This window comes from Notothenia rossii (genome assembly GCF_949606895.1).
Source record: "Notothenia rossii genome assembly, chromosome: 6".
NCBI classification, from domain to species: Eukaryota; Metazoa; Chordata; class Actinopteri; order Perciformes; family Nototheniidae; genus Notothenia; species Notothenia rossii.
In genome coordinates this window covers 40,593,226-40,615,364 of record NC_136909.1, presented here as the reverse complement: position 1 = coordinate 40,615,364, position 22,139 = coordinate 40,593,226, and the positions used below count along the sequence as shown (strand labels likewise).

The window sequence follows — 22,139 nt, the reverse complement described above, 5'->3', positions numbered from 1 at the left end:
CGTGGTGAGTGGGCTTTAAACTAAGACAGGCCATTTATGTTTGAAATATCATGCTAACAAACCTGCAATTACAGAATTCAATGATAGTGGTTATATATGTTCATGTCTTGCTGACATTATTACAATTTTTTAAATGGTTCTCCTCTCTCCTGCAGTCAGTTGTGATTCCAGGTGTTCATGCTGCCGCCCGCCTCCTCCCCATCCACCTCCTTTCATCATATCCAGTACCAGGAGAGCTAATCCAAAGACCTCATCACACCTCCTCTTCATCCCATCTCCTCATCAAATCCAGATCTTCAGCATTATCACCAGTGTCTAGACCCCGGGGGGTTCCCTATATGCTCACGGCTGCTTTTCCCCTCTTAGATATACGATTTCAGGATCGGGGTATAATCGCCAAAGACTTAACAGGTATCATATGACATGTGTCAATAAATGTTCTTTAAACAAAATGAAGTCTTTCCTGATTGAACTGTCTGGACCCCATCCTCAACTTTTTTCAAACCATAACATGCCTTCAGAGGGCTTTCCTGTTGATAATGTTTGGTGGATTTTTTAATAGAATAATTGTAATCAATATTATATTACCTTTTAATCTATATAAATTGTATTAACATTTTTTGTCACTATTTTGTTCACCTAGTTCTACTATGCCAGCCGAGGTATACATTTGTTAACATCTCTTTTAGGTTTCATTTCTTATATTTGTGAATTTCTATATAAAATGCTAATTTCTACCTGAAATGCTTATGTATTTTTAATTATATTTTTGTAAAGTTTTCACTTTTTCAGCGGAATAAATATTATAACTAGTTTTGTTCAGCATTGCCAGCTTCACTGTTGAGCGTGATGTTGTGCCCAGCATTCTCCTGTCCTGTGCTCTGAAATCAAAATGTGGATAAGAATAAAACAAAAATAAAATAAACACTACAATACAACTTGTAAAACTTTTGAAAAAACACAAGGTTGTTCATTTGTGTGTAGGCCTATACATATACAACACAGGCAATATACTTAAGCAAAGAGTTCATAACATGTCGTTCATAACTCTCAGAATAACGTTATTAGCACATTTTTACAACTTGAGGAACGAATGTTTTTAATAAGGGCTATACAAACGTTCATACTGGGTAGTTTATTTAGTTTAAAAAAAATTATCCAACGACTTACAGACAACTCTTTCCCAATGTAAGTCAATGGGAAAAAGTGTTTCCGGGACCAGCAATCAAACAGAAGTGTAGTACCGCCGTTTGGCCACAACGAATATTCTCATCAGACTCCGGCGCACTTCCTAGGGGGCTTGGCACTAACCCGCTAACAGGGGTTTCAGGGACAGGCAGTGATAATCGGTCCATTCTGCTGTATGTATGTCTTTGGTTTTCTAAGTGTTATTCGATCCATATGACAATAGAGATATGTGCATAAACAACAAAAACACTTGGGGTATAATGTTCGAACAATGTTATCACCAAACATTTTAAGAATGTTTTTAGAGAACGTTATCCTACCTTTCAGAAGTACATTCTAGGAACCAAAATAAAACTTCTCAATGAAACCATTCTTAGAACAATGAATGGTAACATTCTCAGAAAGTTTTTAGAACCAACAATGTCTAGCTGGGAACAGACATGCCTACGCAAGCATGCAATATCATGAATTACGTGCTTGTTTTTTTCTAAAAAGGAAAATGTGGTGACATCAGCACTTTGGCAACTTACCACTTAAAATGCTTAATAAGCACCGTAACTTTCATGATATAATTTCTCCGTCATAATTGGTTGTTTCCGTGAACGGCCGACTGTTGTGTGATGGCAAATGCTGCGGCTGCAAGACATGGTGGGGCAGCATCTTCTCCTCTCCTTTCGGTAAGGGAGGTTCAGTGTTTCCTAAGCTAAAGGAGATTATAAAGGAAGTTTGAAACCTCCTTTCCTATCATGTAGAGAATTCGAACGGCACTTATTATTAAGATGTATGCGCTCATACATCTTAAGAAAGTTATCACCAAAAATGCTAAGAATGTTTTTAGAGAACGTTATCCTACCTTTCAGAAGAACATTCTGGGAACCAAAATAAAACGTCCGGCTGAAAACGTTTTAAGAAGAGTAGGGCATAATGTTCTAATAATGTTATCAAAAACATCTTAAGAAGGTTATACCAAACATTTCAAGAATGCTTTTAAAGAACGTTATCCTACCTTTCAGAAGAACATTCTGGGAACCAAAATAAAACGTCCCGCTGAAAACATTCCTAGAACAACGAATGGTAACAAACATTTCGAGCTGGGAACTTACACATGCCACCGCAAACATGCAATATCTGCTTACAGCTTATCATGAATTACATGCTTGTTTGTTTTTTTCAAAAGGAAAATATGGTGACATCATATTTTTTTTAAAACATCCTTTTCAAACAAATGCACCAAGTTTGTTTTTTAAAGCGCTCTAGAAATAAATCTGACGTTGACCATGACCGTGTTAATATTTGCCATAACAGCAACGTTTTATAAAAAAAAAGAATAACATCCTGAAAACATTTTCAGAATGTTGCTTTCAAAATGTTCTTCTTTGGTTATCATGTAACATTGAGGGAACGTTTTATAAAGAACATCTTTAATGTGTTACCCAACAACGTCCAAAACACGTCCTCAGAATGTTGCAGACAAAACGTTCCACCTTTGTTAACATATCACATTAAAGGAACGTTTTATAAAAAAACTTTCTGTCATCTCAGGCCTTAATAACATCCTCAAAACATCCTTAGTTAAACACCTTATCGGAACATTATTTGAACAAATAAACATCCTAAAAAGGTTCTTTGAACATCAGATTAAAACGTTTCTTTAAAACCTTGTTAGAACCAATAGCTAACGTTAGCCAAAGTTGTGAGAACGTTCCCCGCTAGCTGGGTGGAACTCCTCCATTGGACTCCATTGTTTACTTCTGCAACATAGTGACATCATTATTTAACACTTGCACTTCTTTTGACTAGTGCTGCCACACATTTTACGTGATAGGCTAAGGTGCGGGACATCTCTAAGTGGTTGACCAATCACAACAGACTGGGCTCTGGTTTCAGACAGAGGGTGAAAAGAGGTGCTGCAGCACAGGCAGTAGATACAAAAATAAGACCTTTTTGAACATTAAAGCATGGAGACATGTCACAGTAGAGACACTAAATACTGATATGAATCTGAAAATGAGCAGAATAGGGCCACTTCTAAATTGAACAAAATGTTGAGTTCATCTTTCCAAAGCTCAGGAGCAGACGTCCGCTCTGATGGCGTCCTTGCCGCGGGGGAGGACGAGACAAAAGTGTGGTTCTTTTCTTGTTTCTGCCACTTTCAATTATCCATAAACACACAAAGCCTACACAGAGCGTACAGCCTGCTGTCAGTTCACATACACACATTACAGTTAACGTACACTTTAAGCTGAAGTGAAAAGAAAACTATCAACTTTTCTATTGCAATGGATGATGTGTCTATTGCCGTTCAAATCACAATTAATTTTGAATGCCCAGGCCTAACAATTGCAGCACAAACCTTTCGGAGGTTCCTTTGGGCTCTGACCTGTTAGACTGTAGAGAATTGCTGAGTAAAATATGAGCCTTTCAAGTCTCTGGTCTCACTCAGCAGGAACCCTCTGGAGAATTTTCATTAGAGGCGTGAGTCTTGTGTGTATTCACAGCGGTAGCATCAGGAAAACTGGGGGCAGGCCCGCATTTTGGCATTTATTTCTAATCATCTATTGAATTTGCCCCGGGTAATGACCTAATTCTCATTGAGCGTCCCAGTGTGCCTCCATCTCCGTGCTGCATCCTGCTTCCCTTCACTCATCGCTGCCTTCATTGACTTCCAAAAGACGGACACGGAGGCTAACAGGAGGAACCATAAGCTTGATAATGGCAGCATGCGAAGACTGACGTGAGAAAGGAGTCCGTTTGGATTGTCACGCCTGGCTTCATCATCATAGGTCTGCCCATAGCTGTAAGGGTGAAATCACGAGGCACGACCTTCTTCTACTGCAAGTTAGCGGACATTGTGTGATTGAGTAGACTTTGTCTCTGTGAGTACCACTTACACTCACACATCATGATCACATTCAAGTGAAAAAAGAGACTCCATACAAGTGAAGCGTGGGAGCTCCTTTCTTTGTTTGAAAGCCTCATCATTGTGATGAAGCACCCCGTTTCTCCTGCACTGAAGTCTGTATGGGTAATAACAAATAAATTGTCCAGACTGTAGGCGACCCCCTGCCTGTAATTGGGACTAATCTCCCATCATCGTTGGCAAAGTGTAATGGACGACAAACCTCTGAAGCATCCCGCAAAGTAATATTCTCAGTGATGAAACGATCTTCTAAGAGAAGCAACACCTCAAATCTCCTTACTTGCCATCGTCATTTATCATATTATGTTCCTTGTAGTGTAGTTTGGATTTTTTTTTAGGAGGCAAGGGGAGGCATGTTATCAACTGCTGACAAAGTGTGTGTCAAATTGATAAAGAATGTGTGTAAAATGGCAGAGCTGGTGTACAAAGCAAGCTAGATCATAATAATCCTCTGATAGATGGAATCCCATTAGCTACGGGTTCCTGATTCACAATAAGCAGGGTCATATTATTGCTGCAGCCCAGCATCATAAGCTGTTGACGCCACTCTGCTGCACTACTATCTACACCAGTGAGGACATCTCCTACAGATCACAGCAGGTTTCAGATTCACCAGTCTTAAATGAATACAGTGTATACTTTCAGGTTCATATTACCATGTTGTCCCTCTACTGTGACTGAAGACTGTAATGTATCCATGCTTTAATTTTCAAAAAGCTCTTTATTCTCATACTGCCTGTGCTGCAGTACCTCTGTTCACCCTCTGTCTGAAACCAGAGCCCTCTCTGCTCTGATTGGTTAGAGACTGATGTTCAGCTTATTAAACTGCACGTTGGATTTTGTACACGTTGGATTTTGTACACTTTTATTGGAAAGAGGTGTCAAATTCACATTTCCATAGGTTTTAATAGGTTCCATGACTGACTTGTTAAATTATTTTCCTTTGTTGGAAAGTTACTAAATACTGTACAATCATTCAAGTACTTATGGATTACAGTAGAGAAAGAGTGCTTTACTCAGGAAATAACAAATTACCCTCCGTTATTCTTCTAATATATAAATGGTACTTGTCTCTTTGCAAGTTAACTTAGTGTTAAGTGTGTGTACCATCTTACACTGCCTGTCTGCACCAAAGTCTGCACCTTTAACCCTGTGCAATTAAATAAAAGTGCACTTAGATTTAGAATGCATGAGCGCAGGACTGGAGTTTTGTGTAAGACTTTTGTGTTTTCCAATCATCAAATCCCCTAGAGCAAAGCCATTAAGCAGTGCTGAATATAAAATGATGATTAATACAACCACTTTGAAATTTTTGCTTTAAATACAATGTAGATATATATGATAGCGAGATAACCGATACTTGTATCAAAACAGTTTGTACCTCATTATTAACAAAGGTAGGCTTATTAGATCTGTGAATTGACATTTCTGTATAAGTGGAGCGCAGTGTGTTGCCAGTTCTGTATCTGCAAAGTGCATACACATCTGTTCCATGTGGATTTACAATTGCCTTGCAGTCAGCACGCTGAGAACAGGTCTTACATAACAGTGGCAATTCACTCCCCTGACCGTTGGCCCACACTTTTGCCTCTTCCGCAGCACAGGCATGCATGGAAAACTGTATGAAAAGGAGCAGGAACTGGCGTCTGGAGGCGAGACGGGGGAAATGATTTACAGCGCTGTGTTCTCTCCGCCGGGATAATAACTGGAACAGACCTGTGGCAGCACATGCCAACTACTTCCCACCAGTAGATACCATGACTAGCAGGCTGCAGGCTGAGATGCACTGTCTTTTTTTAAGATAGGAAGTATCAGGCAATTATAAAAATAACCCTTTCACCTTAAAGCATCTATCAGATACAATGTACATATACATGGCAGACTCATTATATTTTTCCTATAATCCATAATTATATGCAGTTTCAGTGCGTAATAGGCTTTTGTTAATTGGATTAAACTTGCATCACAGATATATGTGTCTGTCTAAAACTTGAGAAGCTGTTTTCGCTGTCCAGTATGTTGTTAAATGTACTTGTGAGCCAATACATCCCAGAAAGATCTGTTGATGTTGAAGTGTTGATGCACTACTCGAATGTTTAAGAAATGCTTGTGAGAATAATATAGAATGTGATAATGAATTAAGCTGAATGAACCAGAAATAAAGTTGTAGAGGCGAATTTGTGGAAGCAAGTCTACAGCAAAAAAAAAAAAGGAGTGCTTAGCGCTAAATGCTAACATCCTAGCACTAACCACACTAAGGTTTGCAGTGCTTTTTTTTAACATGTTCATTATTTTAGTTTAGCATGTTAGCATGCTGATATTTGCTATTTGGCAGAAACCACAAAATGCAGCTGAGGCTGACAAAATGTCTGTAGTTTTGGGGGTTATTCATAAACCAAAGGAGTGATTTAAGAAACAGACTTTGGCAAAGGTCCTTCAAATATAATTGTTCTCCATAATTCCAGCAGCACTGAAACTGTCAGCAAGGATAATCATTTATAAACAGAAAACTGATCTAGAATCTTAGTTAAACCAAAAGATGAGCCCTATGCAGTCTATCTTTAATCTCACAACGACTGGTTTTGAAGATGTGCGAGTGTGAAGTGTGTGAGCAAAACTCAGAAATCCTGTCCCTGCTATCCCAGGGGCGGACAGCAGGTCTGGGTACAGTGGCAGGGAGACAATAGTGGCAGTACAAGGCAGACAGCTAGGTTTCAACCCCCTCTCTCCCCAGCTGCCCCCACCAACATGGCTTTGTTCCACTATAGCTTAGACAGCAGCAGACCCAGGGTTTCCCCACCCTCTGACATCACTGCCCAGCTGATAGGAAGCACAAAGGATCCTGCATCTATTTATAAACCGTGAATGAGCGCTGTCCGTGATTCCGCTGCCTCAGTCATCTGTGCTGGACCTTTAGGCCAAACAATAACAGCCTGAGAGGCTTTTAAAGACACACAGTGACTCTTGTTTTTGAAGTCCAATTTGAAATGTTTTTCTTTTGTTTTGTTTTCAAATAACTAATCTGTATGCCTCAAGCAGGGTTGTAGTGGTGGGTAAATGTATGCAAATGCTGTTTACCCACCTTACAAATTTTTATAGCATTTACAAATAATTCTCATTCAAAATGATTATTTTGTTTGTATATGTACAAAGGAGGAAATACAGCAAAACAAATATTCGGGTTTATAAATCACAGGCCTGCCAATGGCCAGTTTATTGAATAAATCCCCAAACCTTGTGAATGTTTGTGAATAGAAATTAAACTGTTGATTGTTGGTTCTTTAAGGTGTATCACAGCAAGGAAATTACTTTTCCTTTCACGCACTCTTTGCAGTTTTTCCATCATCCAGCATTTCTCATCACACTGCAGCGTTTATATTGAAATAGCCATGACAATGGTGGATTCACACCTTGCAAAAATGATTGCAACAATCAATAAATTCCCATACAGTACGCTGTACAGATGTAAAACTAGATGAGGCAAGTTTTTAGTTTGTGACATTGGGGGTGTTTCACAATGTCGAGTATGCTTGCTTGGTAGCCATACTTGCCAATCTTTAGACCTCAGAAATCGGGAGCATTTCAAAATGCAAAATGGGGGGAGTGCTAGTGGATCGCCGGAGCTGTTAGATTAACATTAACATGTTTATTGTAGTTGTAACTAAGTGCACTGCCTTGCGGCCTGTAGCACCGTCCTTGATGGAGCATACTATATGTGTGGGCTCGACCTGTATTTTACAGGAAAGGAGTGAGCAGAGAGTAGTTGTCGATTCTTGTTCTGTTTTCTGTGAATATCTGACTCACCCTCTCAAACTTTGAGTTGCGCGCGCTACTAAAGAGACATGTTACCATGGAAAACAAACAATGGTGTAGCTGTATTAAAGTCAGAGTGGAAACAGTCGTGTGTAAATCTGATTTTGTCAGAAACCGGGAGAAATGCGGGAGAAATATGACCCCGGGAGGAAACCGGGAGAGGGCAATGAAATCGGGAGTCTCCCGCGAAAATCGGGAGGTTTGACAAGTATGTTGGTAGCACATGTCTTCTGAGCGTCTTGCTTCAGAAGCGAGGCAAGAATACTTCCTGGCATTTGGAAAACGAAGAGTGGAACAGGCGAGCAAGTGTGCAGGTGTGCGTCATATGAGAGGCCCCGCCTTACATTTTCCGCAACAGATTTGGGGAAATTGGTCCGTGCGCAAAGCATTGTGGGGATTTCAAGACCGTGGAGTCTACACATGTGCAGCCTCGACATTTCTCCAAACGAAGTACGCCGGGATCGGTAGAATTCCAAGTATGCTGGAGATTGGAACAATATTTCGGCGGCACTCGATGACGTAGTATGCTTGAAATATTGGCTCTGGAGCAGCTTTACTCGACATTGAGAAACACCCTGGGTGTATATCTAAAAACAAAAATTGTATTTCATTCCCCAAACTGGCATATCATTTAAACATGGATGTTTGATGGATGATGTTAAAGGGGCCCTTGATTGCGTTTTGGGGTTTCCCTTTCCTGTTGTGAGTTATATAGGTTTGTGTGCATGTAAATGGTCTGCAAAGGCTAAAATCCCTGTGTTCCCGGAATAAATTGATTAATTAATCATAAAGGCCTAAATTACTTTTACTGAAAAAGCCAGAGCTCCAGATACTCACAATTAAGTAACAAGAGATCTCTCAACTAAAGGTTCATACGGGCTACGAAAAAGGTGCAAGCTGCTTTGATGGTGGAAATATGTTGTACTTGTGTGGAGTTTCCTGTTATAATTCAGCTGAGCGACTGATCCCTGGTCCATGCGTCTGTTTTTTCAATCATTCCATACGAAACACAAAGTCTCTCTTTTAGACAGGTTATTCCTCTGCTAACTAGAATAAGGCCTTTTTGGACAGTTTGAATTATGTCCGGTGACACAATTTTGTGAGTTAAGACTGGGCTTTTTGTGAAGAACAGATGTAATACAATGAAGTGAGACAGCTGCAGGGCTGTGTGTGCTCCAGATTGGAGAGCTTGTAAAAAGAGCGCGCCTGGAGGTATTCTTCCCTCTCCAAAATACAGTATCAGAGGCTTAAGTACAAGGCTAGCTGAAGAGCATTCCTGCTCATCATAAATTATCTCACCACGAGGTGACAGGAAGAGGTGAAGTGTAATCGATAAATCTCATATCCTTCTTCTTCAATGCTGGGAACAGTTAGAGAAGCACAACGGGCAGATCCTCTAATGACCTATCCTGGGATTCCACCAGCTTCATTCTCAGTCAGCAGTCTTCCACATCCATTTTGATATCGACCATACTGTCCAGCCTGATACATATCTGATGGCGCCTTGAGGTCAGCACATGACTGTTCTCTTCAAGAGATGTCTGAACATTGACCTGAATAATAATTATGAATATTTTGTGGTGATGCTAAATGTAGTCTTATTCAGGACTGTAACTATTACACATAAGTGGCTTGTTGCTTAATCAGAACAGCTGGTCTGCCTTAAGTTAGCATTAGCCTGGGGTGTTGCTATCTGTGCAGCTAACCCCATCACATTAGTCAGCAGGTGGAGCTTGGATTTGGTCTGTAGGGGTTGAAGCATTTTTTCACACACAAATAAACTGTACACACTGCGCTGCCTTAACGTAACTGCTGACTTCTTGCAATACACTGTCCAGACAGAATAACATTTTCTGCATTGCTTCACTGCAGCTGATGATAAATGATAGATTAAACATGTCTGCGCATTTGTGTTGATGGATTGATAGCCAATTAAACCACAGCACCTCTGCAACGGTCTGATAAAGACAAATGAGAGCGGACGAGATGATTGAAAACCAAGAATTGGCACCAAGTGGAGAAAATCTTTCTATCTTTCTAAAGTGACAATTTTTTTTTACTTTTTCCTAAGATGTTAAAAGAAAAGATCCCCAGAGAGGACTAACAGCACTGGGACCTGGTGGTCATTCATTGAGAATGCGTGTGGGCAGGGCTGCCCCTGGCCAACTTGTGGCCCCACGCAAAGTTATGTGATGAGGCCCTCTGTGTCACGAGTGTTGACGGGGGAACGGGTTATAGCGGAGCCTCGCAGCAGCGAAACTGTGGCGCGCTGAATAGCGTACATGCTGAAGTGCGCCGCATTTGCACATCAGATGACGCTCCCTCCGCAAAATGAGGCCCCCTACGCAAGGTGAGGCCCCATGCAGTCTGCGTGATCTGTGTGTATGAGTGGCGGGCCTGCGTGTGGGAAACACTTATGCAGGTAAACTATGATGCTAATAATGTTAACGTCAATCGTCAAAGTAAACAATTGTAATGTTAAAAGTCAAAGTAGTGACTGCAGATGCTGCATTGAAAATAAAAAAAAACAAGCCAATGAAATTCCAGTTTGCGTTTAAACTGCTGCCTGACTTGTGCACCGGCAGAGGGACAGTAAATCGTTCCCCTATTGATTTAAATGAAACCGTTATCAGCACAGAATTGATCTCCAATGACACGTGCAATCGTTCGCTAAGGGAAAGGAGAAAAGGGAAACTTTTTGAAAGGGTAATAACATAAGGGGTCTCAGTCAGAGGCCCTTTTTCAGGTTTGGACTGCTGGTGGGACACAACCAGACTTCTAAAGACTTCACCATAAGCTTTAGAAACTTTACATTTGTATTTTGTGGATAGGCTGCAGCCTTAAACTGGACGTGAAAACGTATCCAGGGTTTTCCAATATAGTGCAACATTGTTCTTACCCGGCCAGTAGGGTTATCCATAAGAATGATCTAAATTTGACTCCAGAGACTAGTTAGAAAAGCAGGTAGAGGATGGAGCATGGCCCTGTTATTGATGCACGGCAGAACTCTAAAACAGTCAGATACAATCTGACAACTTACTCCAGCCTTCTGCACCCTTATTACCTTTCAAGACTCTCCCAGTAGACTTAAAGAAAATCGTCTCACAAGTAGGCGGCTGTAAATTAATCTCAGATTCATAATACTTTAAAAGTCAATGGCAGACGTGGGGGGTACAGGGGCCAGAGGATTTGATTGCACACCCCTCACCCCATCAGCTTGACCCCTGGAGGACAAAGAAAACGGATGACTTCACGCTCCACGTTCAAACACTTATCTGATCATTAGCAACTTATAGGCAAAGTCAAGCACTTCTGAAGCCCCGGCCACTGGACGCTGTTAGAGACTGTAAAGGCAGTCTGGTTACGCTCAGTTGTGCAGGGGGGAGGGGGGGTTGGTGATTTTGATTAATGATAGCAATTAAACAGATAAAGAGACGCAGGCACCTAATGAATATCAGCCTTTAGTCAGGAGTGCAGAGGGAGGCCCTGAAACTAGTCCCAGTGCCTGATGCTCCTAATTTGATAGCATAAATCACAAAGCTAGGCTTTATCCTGGTGAACTCTATTCAACACTAATGGCCAACACAGAATGCCATCAGACCTTCCAAATTAGCCTGGCCGATGGGAAATACTAATCTGTAGTAATGCCATATGTTGCATTAATTGAGCCTGAGGAGAGCTCAATACAACTCGGTTGACAGTACATAAATGATATAATGGAAAAGTAAACAATAGATTTACTGTTTAACTGAATTTGTCACAAGCAATAACTCAATGGCAGCAGTAAAAAAACTGAGTCTTTAGAGGATTAACCCCTTTCCTTGGGGCGCTTAATACAATGGGAAAATATCCCTACATTCAGAGGACTTTGAGTCAGACAGAAATCCGTCATCATGTTGCGCTGCTGAACGTGATCTCTTTCCCAGACAGACTCTGGGCCAGCTACAGGTCACCACACACAGCCTCCAGTGGAGGAAGCAAGATGCCAGAAGTTACCTCAGCTCCTTGTGAATCACTCATCAAGGTCATTGTCATGGTTCAACAGGGATGTCAGCTACACGGCTACCGGAATTTACACTAATTATATACAATGTCTGGTTGTTTTTACAGAATTGTAGGCTATAGTTGGCCAAGCGTTCCCTAAGTTATTGTACATATACAGGACTGTCTCAGAAAATTAGAATATTGTGATAAAGTTCTTTATTTTCTGTAATGCAATTAAAAAAACAAAAATGTCATACATTCTGGATTCATTACAAATCAACTGAAATATTGCAAGCCTTTTATTATTTTAATATTGCTGATTATGGCATACAGCTTAAGAAAACTCAAAAATCCTATCTCAAAAAATTAGAATAGTTCCTCAGACCAAGTAAAAAAAAAAGATTTATAACAGCAAAACACAATCAAACATTTGAAAATGTCCATTAATGCCAGGGTATATGCAGGAATCCTGAAGTCAAATTTAATACCTTTTTAAGACCTTTTTTAAGACCCTTTCCATACATTTTAAGACCTCATCGCAACTTTGAGTTCTAACCGGTTACATTGGCAACACACTTTACCTCACATTTACTATATTGATTGTAAGATAGCAAAACTAAACAGAGTGCAGACAGACTACTGAAGCCTTCTCTCCACATGAACTTCAACCTCTCTGTGAAGGTCAGGTTTAATGCAGTATGCTGCTTTGTTGCTTCTGTACTCTGTGCTCTTTCATTCCAGTAAAACTCCTCAGAAAACATTAGAAACCAGTATTTGACCAATAAACAAAACAATTGACAAAACTTTGAACTATGAAATATGTTAAACTTTGGTGAGCTTCAGCGGGGTAATGCCATATAGGAGCTCCCTCACAAATACCCAGGGGTTAAATTGGGCTGGGGCTGTCCGGGGCTAAGCCCTGGCACATAAGACGATGCTCTGACGTCATCACCCTCACACATTTGTCATATGTTTACAAAAAAGGATATATATGTTAAGACTTTTCTCGTTCTTAATATAGACTATATTTAGGGTCTATATGTGTTGACTTTACTTTAAAATAGCAGATCTCTGTGACCGTATATAGTTTGGCTTAGACCCCGGCCCCACATGGTAAAACGCATACGCAAGCGCAAAAAAGGCTTCCTTTCAGACGCATTCGATTCATTAACGTGTCCGTTTCCACTAGACCGCTGCAAATGCTGGAAACGATGTAGTATATATGTCATGCCTGTAAGTGGCGCTGCTGCCGCCCGAAATACACCAAAAGCAGCGAAGAAGAACCCGGAGCATGGTTGCCATGGTTGCCCTTCTGTTTATTCTCCGCGGTGGACGGCGTGTTCTCCTGCTGTATCTCTCAGGTAGTCCACCAGCAGATGAAAAACACCCACCTCTCCGCCTTTTCCAAGGAACGAGGGGACCGTGCGGCAGTTTCCGTAAAAAAAAAATTCCGCCGGTCAACATGTCCGTTAAAGTTTAAATCTTCCGTACAAAATTAGGAAAGTGCCGGTCAGAGGTCTTCTTTGTTATTTATTGAGCTTTAAAACAAATTGATAACGACTCTGTTCTCTGTATAATAATATAATAATATTTAATAAACGGTGACTGCCTCTCTTTTCCTCCCCCTCTTCTGACAGCCCAGCAGCAGCAGGAGACGTGGGGAGAGGGAGGCGGGCTCTTTCATCGTTATCAGAAAATGATCATATAGGGCACACACGGAGCCGTTGGACCCCCAGAGCGTTGCGCAGCATTTTACGGCACGCTATGCATGGGGCCGCCTTGTGGGGTTTCCCGACATGTCGTTTCAGTAAATTAAAGGGTGTTTCATGTTGTCGTTGCTGTGGGACTTCTTAATACCTTGGAAAATGCCATTTAATACTTTTTAATACTTTTTAAAAGCCTTAATTTTCGCTAAATTGATTTATCAACTTTTAATACTTTTTAAGACCCCGCGGACACCCTGAATGCACTCAGTACTTGGTTGGGAATCCTTTTGCACGGATTACTGCATCAATGCGGCGTGGCATGGAGGCAATCAGCCTGTGGCATTGCTGAGGTGTTATGGATGCCCAGGATGCTTCAATAGCGGCCTTTAGCTCATTAGCATTGTTGGGTCTGGTGTCTTTCAGCTTCTTCTTCACAATACCCCACATATTCTCTATGGGGTTCAGGTCAGGGGAATTTGCAGGCCAATCGAGGACAGTAATGCCATGGTCAGTACACCAGTTACTGGTGGTTTTGGCACTGTGGGCAGGTGCCAGATCATGCTGGAAAATGAATTCCTCATCTCCATAGAGCTTTTCAGCAGACGGAAGCATGTAGTGCTCTAAAATCTCTTGGTACACAGCTGCATTTACTCTGGGCTTGATGAAACACAGTGGACCAACACCAGCAGCTGACATGGCTCCCCAAACCATCGCTGACTGTGGGAACTTCACACTGGATTTCAAGCAACTTGGATTTTGCTCCTCTCCAGCCTTTCTCCAGACTCTGGCGCCTTGACTTCCAAATGAAATACAAAACTTGCTTTCGTCTGAAAAGAGGACTTTGGACCACTGTGCAACTGTCCAGTGCTTCTTTTCCTTAGCCCAAGTCAGACGCCTCTTCCGTTGTCTTGAGTTCAGAAGTGGCTTGACCATGGGAATACGGCTATTGTAGCCCATTTCCCGGACACGTCTGTGAACAGTGACTTTTGATACCTGGACTCCAGCTTCAGTCCACTGTCTTTGAAGCTCCCCCAAATTCTGGAAGCGACTCTTCTTCACAATGCTGTTAAGGCTGCGGTCATCTCTCTTGGTTGTGCAGCGTTTCCTGCCACATTTCCCCCTTCCAACAGACTTTTTGTGGATGTGCTTTGAAACTGCACTCTGTGAACAGCTTGCTCTTTGAGACATTTCTTTTTGTGTCTTACCCTCCTGATGGAGGGTGTCAATGACGGTCCTCTGGACAGCAGTCAGATCAGCAGTCTTCCCCATACTTGTGATTTAGTTTACTGAACCAAGCTGAGTGTTTTTCAAGGCTCAGGAAACCCTTGCAGGTGTTTCGAGTTAATTAGACGATTCAAGTGATTCGTTGAACACCCTACTAGTATACTTTTTCATGATATTCTAATATTTAGAGATAGGATATTTGAGTTTTCTTAAGCTGTATGCCATAATCAGCAATATTAAAATAATAAAAGGCTTGCAATATTTCAGTTGATTTGTAATGAATCCAGAATGTATGACATTTTTGTTTTTTTAAATTGCATTACAGAAAATAAAGAACTTTATCACAATATTCTAATTTTCTGAGACAGTCCTGTATGTTAACTAACTAGCATAATTGACCAATGTTCTGTAAACATCTCATATGTGGATGCAATAGACAGCCTGTAACAAAATAGGGCTACTGTTTCATAATCAAATGTATCTGTCACGATCTGTCTATGTTTTATATTGTCCTGTCTAGATCTGTCTTTGTTTTCCTGTTTTATTTTGAAAAGTGTTCACCCTCCGTCTGGTCTGTTGCTTCCTGTCTCTGTGTTCCCTCCTGCCTGATCACCCGATTGTGTTCACCTTGTGCCCCTGTGTTTTTTCCTCCCTCCTCACCTGTGTCTTCTTTATGTGATTACTCTTGTGTGCATTTAAGTTCTGGTTTTTCTGTCAGTCTGTGTGAGATTATTGACGTTGTTGGATGGATTTTGGTTCGTACGAGTTTATGTTTTGCCTTGCTTCACTTTGTTTGCCTGGCCTTTTGCATGAATAAAAGGAGTTTGATTCAACCAACGGGTTGCTGCATTTGGGTCCAGCCGTAACAGAAGAATCTTACCAAAGATGGACCCAGCAGGCGACCTGTATGAGGTGACTTATAATTGAATCTGCCTGAAAAATTACGTGAGAGGAGAGGCGGTCTATAATGTCTACGGCACGCCAGGAAGTAACCTCGAGGCCCTGGTTGAAAGACTTGTTACCTGAGTGGGCTAAAGACTTTTTGTATGAGACTGAGGTAAAACAAGATTCCCGGCTTGCTAGTGCTAGGGATGCTAGCCCCCTGCCTCCCAATTCCCAACCTGACACCATACACCTTGGTGTGTTCTGTCTGGAGTCAGCCCTTGCTTCTTCCCCATTTCCTGCTCCTGTCCAGCATCCGTTCTTGGGTATTCGTCTGGCTTTTTGAGGTCCACGGAGCCTCCAAAAGGCTCCTAAGAGAAGGAGACGCAATTCGCAATTCCAGGCTACCAGCCCGAGCCCCAGAAGCCGTGCTTCCGGCTCCAATTCCGAAAAAAATAAAATAATCAGTAATATCTTTAAAAACTACAAGTCCCTGTCTATCAGTTGTGCGCCGTTACCTAACTACCATTTGTGCGCCGTTACCTAACTACCATTTGGATCACATATAAAAGTCAGCCGAATTAGTGTTGATACTGCAAGGAGATGTATTGTGTAAAGAGAAATTGAAGATGTTGTTTAATTGCTGATATATTTATGATCCACGTCATGTATTCAGTTTCGATAAAGAACAATGGCAGATGTGTAATATTTAATGCAGCCGAACCCTGTATTACAATGCCGTTACGTGATGACTTTCAAAGGGAAAAGCAAGAACACTCGGAATAAAGTATTATTTTTTTTAATGTTTTTCGGATTTTATATCGCATTAACACCATGGGCGTCGCAGCCATTATATGAGGATGGGACAAGTCCCCCCTACCTTTTAAAATGATTAGTTTAGACCCCCCCACTTTTACTAAGCGGAAAGTCCGTGAATCGGTCTATCCACTCGCCACTCTCTGTAGAGCTCTGTGTCAAATGTATTTGATTTCATTATCAGATTCATTCCACTTGCTTATTGTGAGAATGCCCAAATCAATGAAATTCTGTACCATGTTTTCACTGCTACTTTGTACCAAGGCAGATTCTCAGAGCTGTACACATGAGCCATACACATGCTGCGTTTTTTGTGTAGCTGTGTCTGTAGTTGTAAAATGATGCGCTCCACAGTTTCCCCGAGGCTCCAGCGCTAACAGTTCACGAGCGTGCTCCACTAGCACCCCGATATAAGGCGCTGTTTTTAAAGAGGTGGAGGGAGAGTCCTCTCCTGTCAGGCTGATAATTACAGCTCAGTGGTAAAGGACTCTCTGAGTGTTTAGTCTAAGTAGTGGGCCTCAAACGGTTTGGTAATCATTTATGTAAATAATTATTTCCAAGGCACACCTTTATATGATCATTATAGTTATAAAAAATAAGAGAATATGAAATAATTCCAACTCATACTATAGGACAGTAACACAAAAATACAGTTTAACTCTCAAAGTGCAGCAGATTGATGCTTTTAACTTCAACATTTAAAAAAAAATCTTCCCGAGGGAGCATGCCCTCGGACCCCCTAGAGCAGGTGAGTTCCTCACCCCCTGTTAAATTGTTCCACCCACATTGAGGATGCTTCCTACGCCCATGATTAACACCATATCCCAACGTGCATTGCGGCTAAAACATCCAATACCGAGCTTCAACCATAGCTGAGGATCTTGGGTATAATCAGTTCAATGGGTGTGTATCGCCTACGTCTGTTACCGGTGAATTTATTTTGAAATTCAGTTCCTGGCGGACGGCAAAAAAGCCAGAGATGATAGAATGAAACAAATAAATAAAATCAAGGATAATTGTAAATAACAGTGTTATTTAGAAAATAATAACAAATTAGAAGGGAAAAAAGATTTAAAAAGTACAGATTTCAGTATACTGAGGCTCTGAGCCCCATTTATTTTCCTCGCGGACGGCAAAAAAACTCAGACAATATAGAATTTAAAATAAAAATAATAATCGTGGCTTGATATTGAGCAAGAAAATGTTTTTATGAACCACACAGCTTCCGGTCTTCCAAGGCCCGACCGGACAAAAAGACGTGGTGCAGGCACAAAACATAATACCAATAGGATTGCTTTTAAAATTGTTCTGTGTGACATGAAAAAAAGGGGGAAATAGTGTTGGTGAACACGAATTAATAGATTAAATGTCGTGACTATAACACGAAATGCCGTGAGACTGGGTTGATCATTCAGACCACTCATAAAAGAACATAGCATTACCAGAGAGCTAAATATGTTTTAAATTCATGAAGAATTCACTTTCATTATTGTCAGATGCGGGTGTGAGCAGCTGTGTGTAGCAGGGCCCATGGTTCAGAAACAACAACGTGTTGCTGCATTAATATTGTTGTTAGATCTGTCTTTTATGCCTCCAGCTGGCAGGTAGCTGAGCTAGCAGGAGATTTGTATTCCGCAGCCAAGTAAGTTGGCTGCGTTGATAGCCAGTGCTACAGTCGCCTGCTGACAGCTACATTACTTTTATGAATCCATAGAGACCTTGTCTGATAGTGGTGGTGTGTTCTTGTATTGTCAAAGACTTGTTTGCATTTTAATGTGTTCATTCTTTATTCACAGAAACAATGGTGAAACATGTACTATCCTGTACTTAAAAAAATATAAAGTTAGCATGTTAGCCCTGGATCACCAAATCTATTTTTCTGTAATAGTAGCATACTTGCGTTGGTAAAATATTATAGTATATCTATACTCAGCCTCGCCCACCCAGGTTTTCTTTTAAAACAGAAACCCCTCTAAAAACCAAAATAGGCAATAGGCTCCTTTCCCATTGCCATTGCTTCCCATCCCTGATGCCAGTAGACGATGACTCCGTTTTTCTTTTGGTGAGAGGCCCTATTGTGCTTCCCTGTAGTGTGTTATATTGGTTTTTGAGCGTGTAAATGGTCTAGAAAGGCTAAAATCTAGTGGTGTCAACAATAATCGATTCGGCGATGCATCGCAATGCGGGGCATGCACGATTCAGCATCGATGCGGCAAAGTGCCATAATCGATTATGTTTTCTGGCCTCCAGTGGAAAGTTGTGGGGGCAATTGCTCTGTCGCTAGTTTGGAGTTTTAAACTACAACTCCAGTTTAAAACTGTGTTAAACTCCAAACTAGTGACAGAACAATTGCCCCGCGAAGTTTCAATTACTTCCGGCGGCATCATAACAACATTAATCAAGATGGCTGAGGCGGAGGGAGATGACCACGATAGACGGACCATTAAAAACGCACCCAAAGCGTGGAAAGCTGACATCTGGGCACATTTTGGATTCTACGAAGTAAATGGGAAACTAGACAAGACTTACGCGGTGTGTAAAACCTGCCACACTAAAATCAAGCACGTTGGCAATACAACTAACTTCACAAATCATGTTGATCGCTGGCATCCTGAGTTGGCTTCAAAAGCAACACAAAAAGTTGATACATCCCAGCCAAGAATTGACGAGTCGCTAGTGTCAACGTTGCCACACAACTCTGAGAGAGCAAAGAGGATCACACGATCGGTGGCATGTTTCATAGCGAAAGATCTACGACCCTATTCTGTGGTAGAAAATGTGGGGTTTCGCCACATGCTTAAAACACTTGAGCCCCGGTATAAGCTACCGACAAGAGCTACTTTCACGGATTCTGCGCTTCCCGCAATATACAAAGAAACCAAAGCAAGGGTAATGGAATCCATGTGTAAAGCCAGTCGTTTAGCCATTACAAGTGACGCCTGGACTTCAGTCGCAACAGAGTCCTATGTAACCATAACGGCACATTATATTAGCGAGGATTGGCAGATTGCATCACATGTGCTGCAGACGAGAGCAGTTTATGAGAGCCACACTGGTGCTCATATGGCGAGGCTACTCTTGGATGTTGTTGAGGAATGGCAGCTAACAGATAAAAGTGTTGTGCTGGTGACGGACAACGCCGCTAATATGATAAGTGCTGCTGAAATTGGGAAGTTCCCTCATGTTAAATGCTTCGCGCATACGTTGAACCTCGCTGCGCAGCGGGCGCTTAAGCTACCGACGGTCTCCAGGCTTCTGGGCAGAGTCCGACGCATCTCAGCATACTTCCACCGCAGCACAAAGGCAAAGCACCTGCTTGAAGAAAACCAGAGGGTTGTTCTTAAACTGACAAGTCCACTGAAACTGATAACTGATGTCGCCACAAGGTGGAATAGTGCTCACGATATGATGGAGAGGTTTTTGCAACTGCAAGCTGCAGTGCATGCCACACTGCTGTCGCCTGCCCTAAATGTAGATGAAAGTGACATCGTCACTCTCAGCAGAGCAGATCTGGCTAACATGGAGGAAGCAGTGAAGACATTAAAACCAGTGAAGGATGCCACTGTTTTTATGTCAGAGGAGAGCAGTCCTACAGTCAGCCTCATTGCACCAGTATATGCCCAACTCCTCCAGAACATGTCAGACACTATTGGAGACCAACCACTGATCCGGGATGTGAAGAATGCCATCAAAACAGATCTCCTTAAGAGGTACAACAGTGGGGCAGAGAAGAAGATCCTTCATACATCCTCTGCCCTGGATCCTCGCTTTAAGGGGTTACCTTTCCTGACAGAAGAGGAGAGATTAGATGTCTACGCAGGAGTGACTTCAGAGGCTGCATCCCTGGAGGTAATTGAATTTCTACTTGTAAAACTTATGGAATATCTTTCAATTCAATTGTAATAACAATGTAATGTTAAATAAGCAGCTGCATAGTCAGTAAAATGTTAAGACTGAGAAAAATAGTTATCTGTTGTGATGTGAGCTGCAGCATTGGCTGAGAAAGTGCTGCTAACTGCTGTTTTTCGCTCTTATTTATTTTGTTCAAACACAGTATGAGAGGAGACGTAGGACAGAAGATGAAGCGCCTGGCAGAACAGGAAGTTCAGGAACCAATGAAGAGTTGCTGTCCGTGGATGACAATGTGTCTGACTTAGCAGGCCCCTCTGCCCCCAAAAGAAGAGCCTCGTCATCGCTGCTTGTGAGTTTGCTGGGAGCTGCTTTCAATGACATCAGTGAACCTGCAGGACAGAGTAAGACCGCCGATGCCAGTGCTGACGAGGAAATGGAATTGTACTGTAGATCTCCAGCTGCACCTCTCTCTGAGGATCCCTTGGACTGGTGGCATCGCCATAAGGGCACATTTCCTCTCCTCTCTAGGTTGGCAAAGAGATACTTGTGCATCCCAGGGACAAGTGTGTCAGCAGAGAGAGTATTCTCCACTGCAGGAGATATTATCACTGCAAAAAGAAGCGCTCTCAAACCGGACCATGTTGATCAGCTTGTGTTTTTGCACAAGAACCTTGAAATTCCCAAATGCTGAACAGTGAGAAGTTATGATGTAGGCTTAGGTCAAACTATATATTTCCTCACTCTGAAACGGATTGTTTATGATGGTGATGTTGAACTAAGACGGAAGAAGTTGTTAGCACAAATTTGGTATTAGCCTAAGCCTACACACTTTATTTTTGGTTTACATTACAATATATTTCTCATCTTGATATTTTGTTGTATGCAGCTGATGTGATTGCCAGGTAGGATTCTCATCTCAGGTATATAATTGTTGTCATTGTCTTAAAGCTGCTAAGCTGTTGTTTTGTTGAAAAAAGTTGCACTTGACTTTACTACTTGAAAAAAGTTTCACAGTAATAAGTGGTTACTGTGTGTTGCACTGAGTATTTTTATTGCTGGGTGCCTGGGTGGTTGGTTGTTGTTACAATAGTGTGACTGATTACTGTTTGCACAGGAGTTCAGGAAGTGACCTGTTGTAGAGCGTCTATTTTATTGTGTGTAAAATAACTGCTGGACAATATTGGCTGTAATTGCTCTATTCAATTTCAAATGGTTCTAAAGCAGAGAGAAGAGAAACATTTCTTATTCAAAGCAGTGATTTATGTTTTCTTTTTTTTCAGGTTTGAAAATGCCATATCCAATACCCTGTACCATTTTTTATTATTATTTAATTTTATTTAATGACATTTATGTCAAAGATGCAGGAGAGTGATAATACACACATAGCAGCCAATAAAATCTATCCTATCTGACTGCTTGTATTGCCTCATGACTCACGAAAAAAGTTCCTTGTTGTGTGCAGTAGAATTGTGATGCATCGCAATGCATCGCAATGCATCGTAGAATCGAATCGAATCGTTACCTGGTGAATCGTAATCGAATTGAATTGTGAGGGCAGTGCCAATGCACACCCCTACTAAAATCCCTATGTTCCCTCCAGAGGCTCACAACAGAGCCGGCCAGCTAACCAATCAGAGCAGACTGGGCTCTGTTTTCAGACAGAGGGTGAAAATAGTTGCTGCAGCACAGGCAGTAGGAGAAAAAAATAATTCCTTTTTGGGCATAAAATAATTATGAAACTGAAAATGAGCCTC

General features: G+C 41.5%; 1 protein-coding gene across 1 annotated transcript; it reads left to right on the top strand.

Moving 5' to 3' along the window:
- The first annotated feature begins 18,672 nt into the window (after positions 1–18,672).
- Positions 18,673–21,797, top strand: LOC307042145 (E3 SUMO-protein ligase ZBED1-like). The gene is made up of 2 exons (XM_079685876.1): positions 18,673–20,382; positions 20,588–21,797. The coding sequence occupies exons 1-2, from the start codon at positions 18,766–18,768 to the stop codon at positions 21,074–21,076; spliced, it is 2,106 nt and encodes a 701-aa protein (XP_079542002.1). The 5' UTR covers positions 18,673–18,765; the 3' UTR covers positions 21,077–21,797.
- Positions 21,798–22,139: the final 342 nt, after the last annotated feature.

Bases quoted from the DNA above. Each gene is read 5' to 3' on its own strand.
- LOC307042145 (XM_079685876.1), top strand. From the start codon at position 18,766: ATGTTTTCTGGCCTCCAGTGGAAAGTTGTGGGGGCAATTGCTCTGTCG. The intron at 20,383-20,587 runs GTAATTGAATTT...GTTCAAACACAG, and splicing joins CAGAGGCTGCATCCCTGGAG to TATGAGAGGAGACGTAGGAC.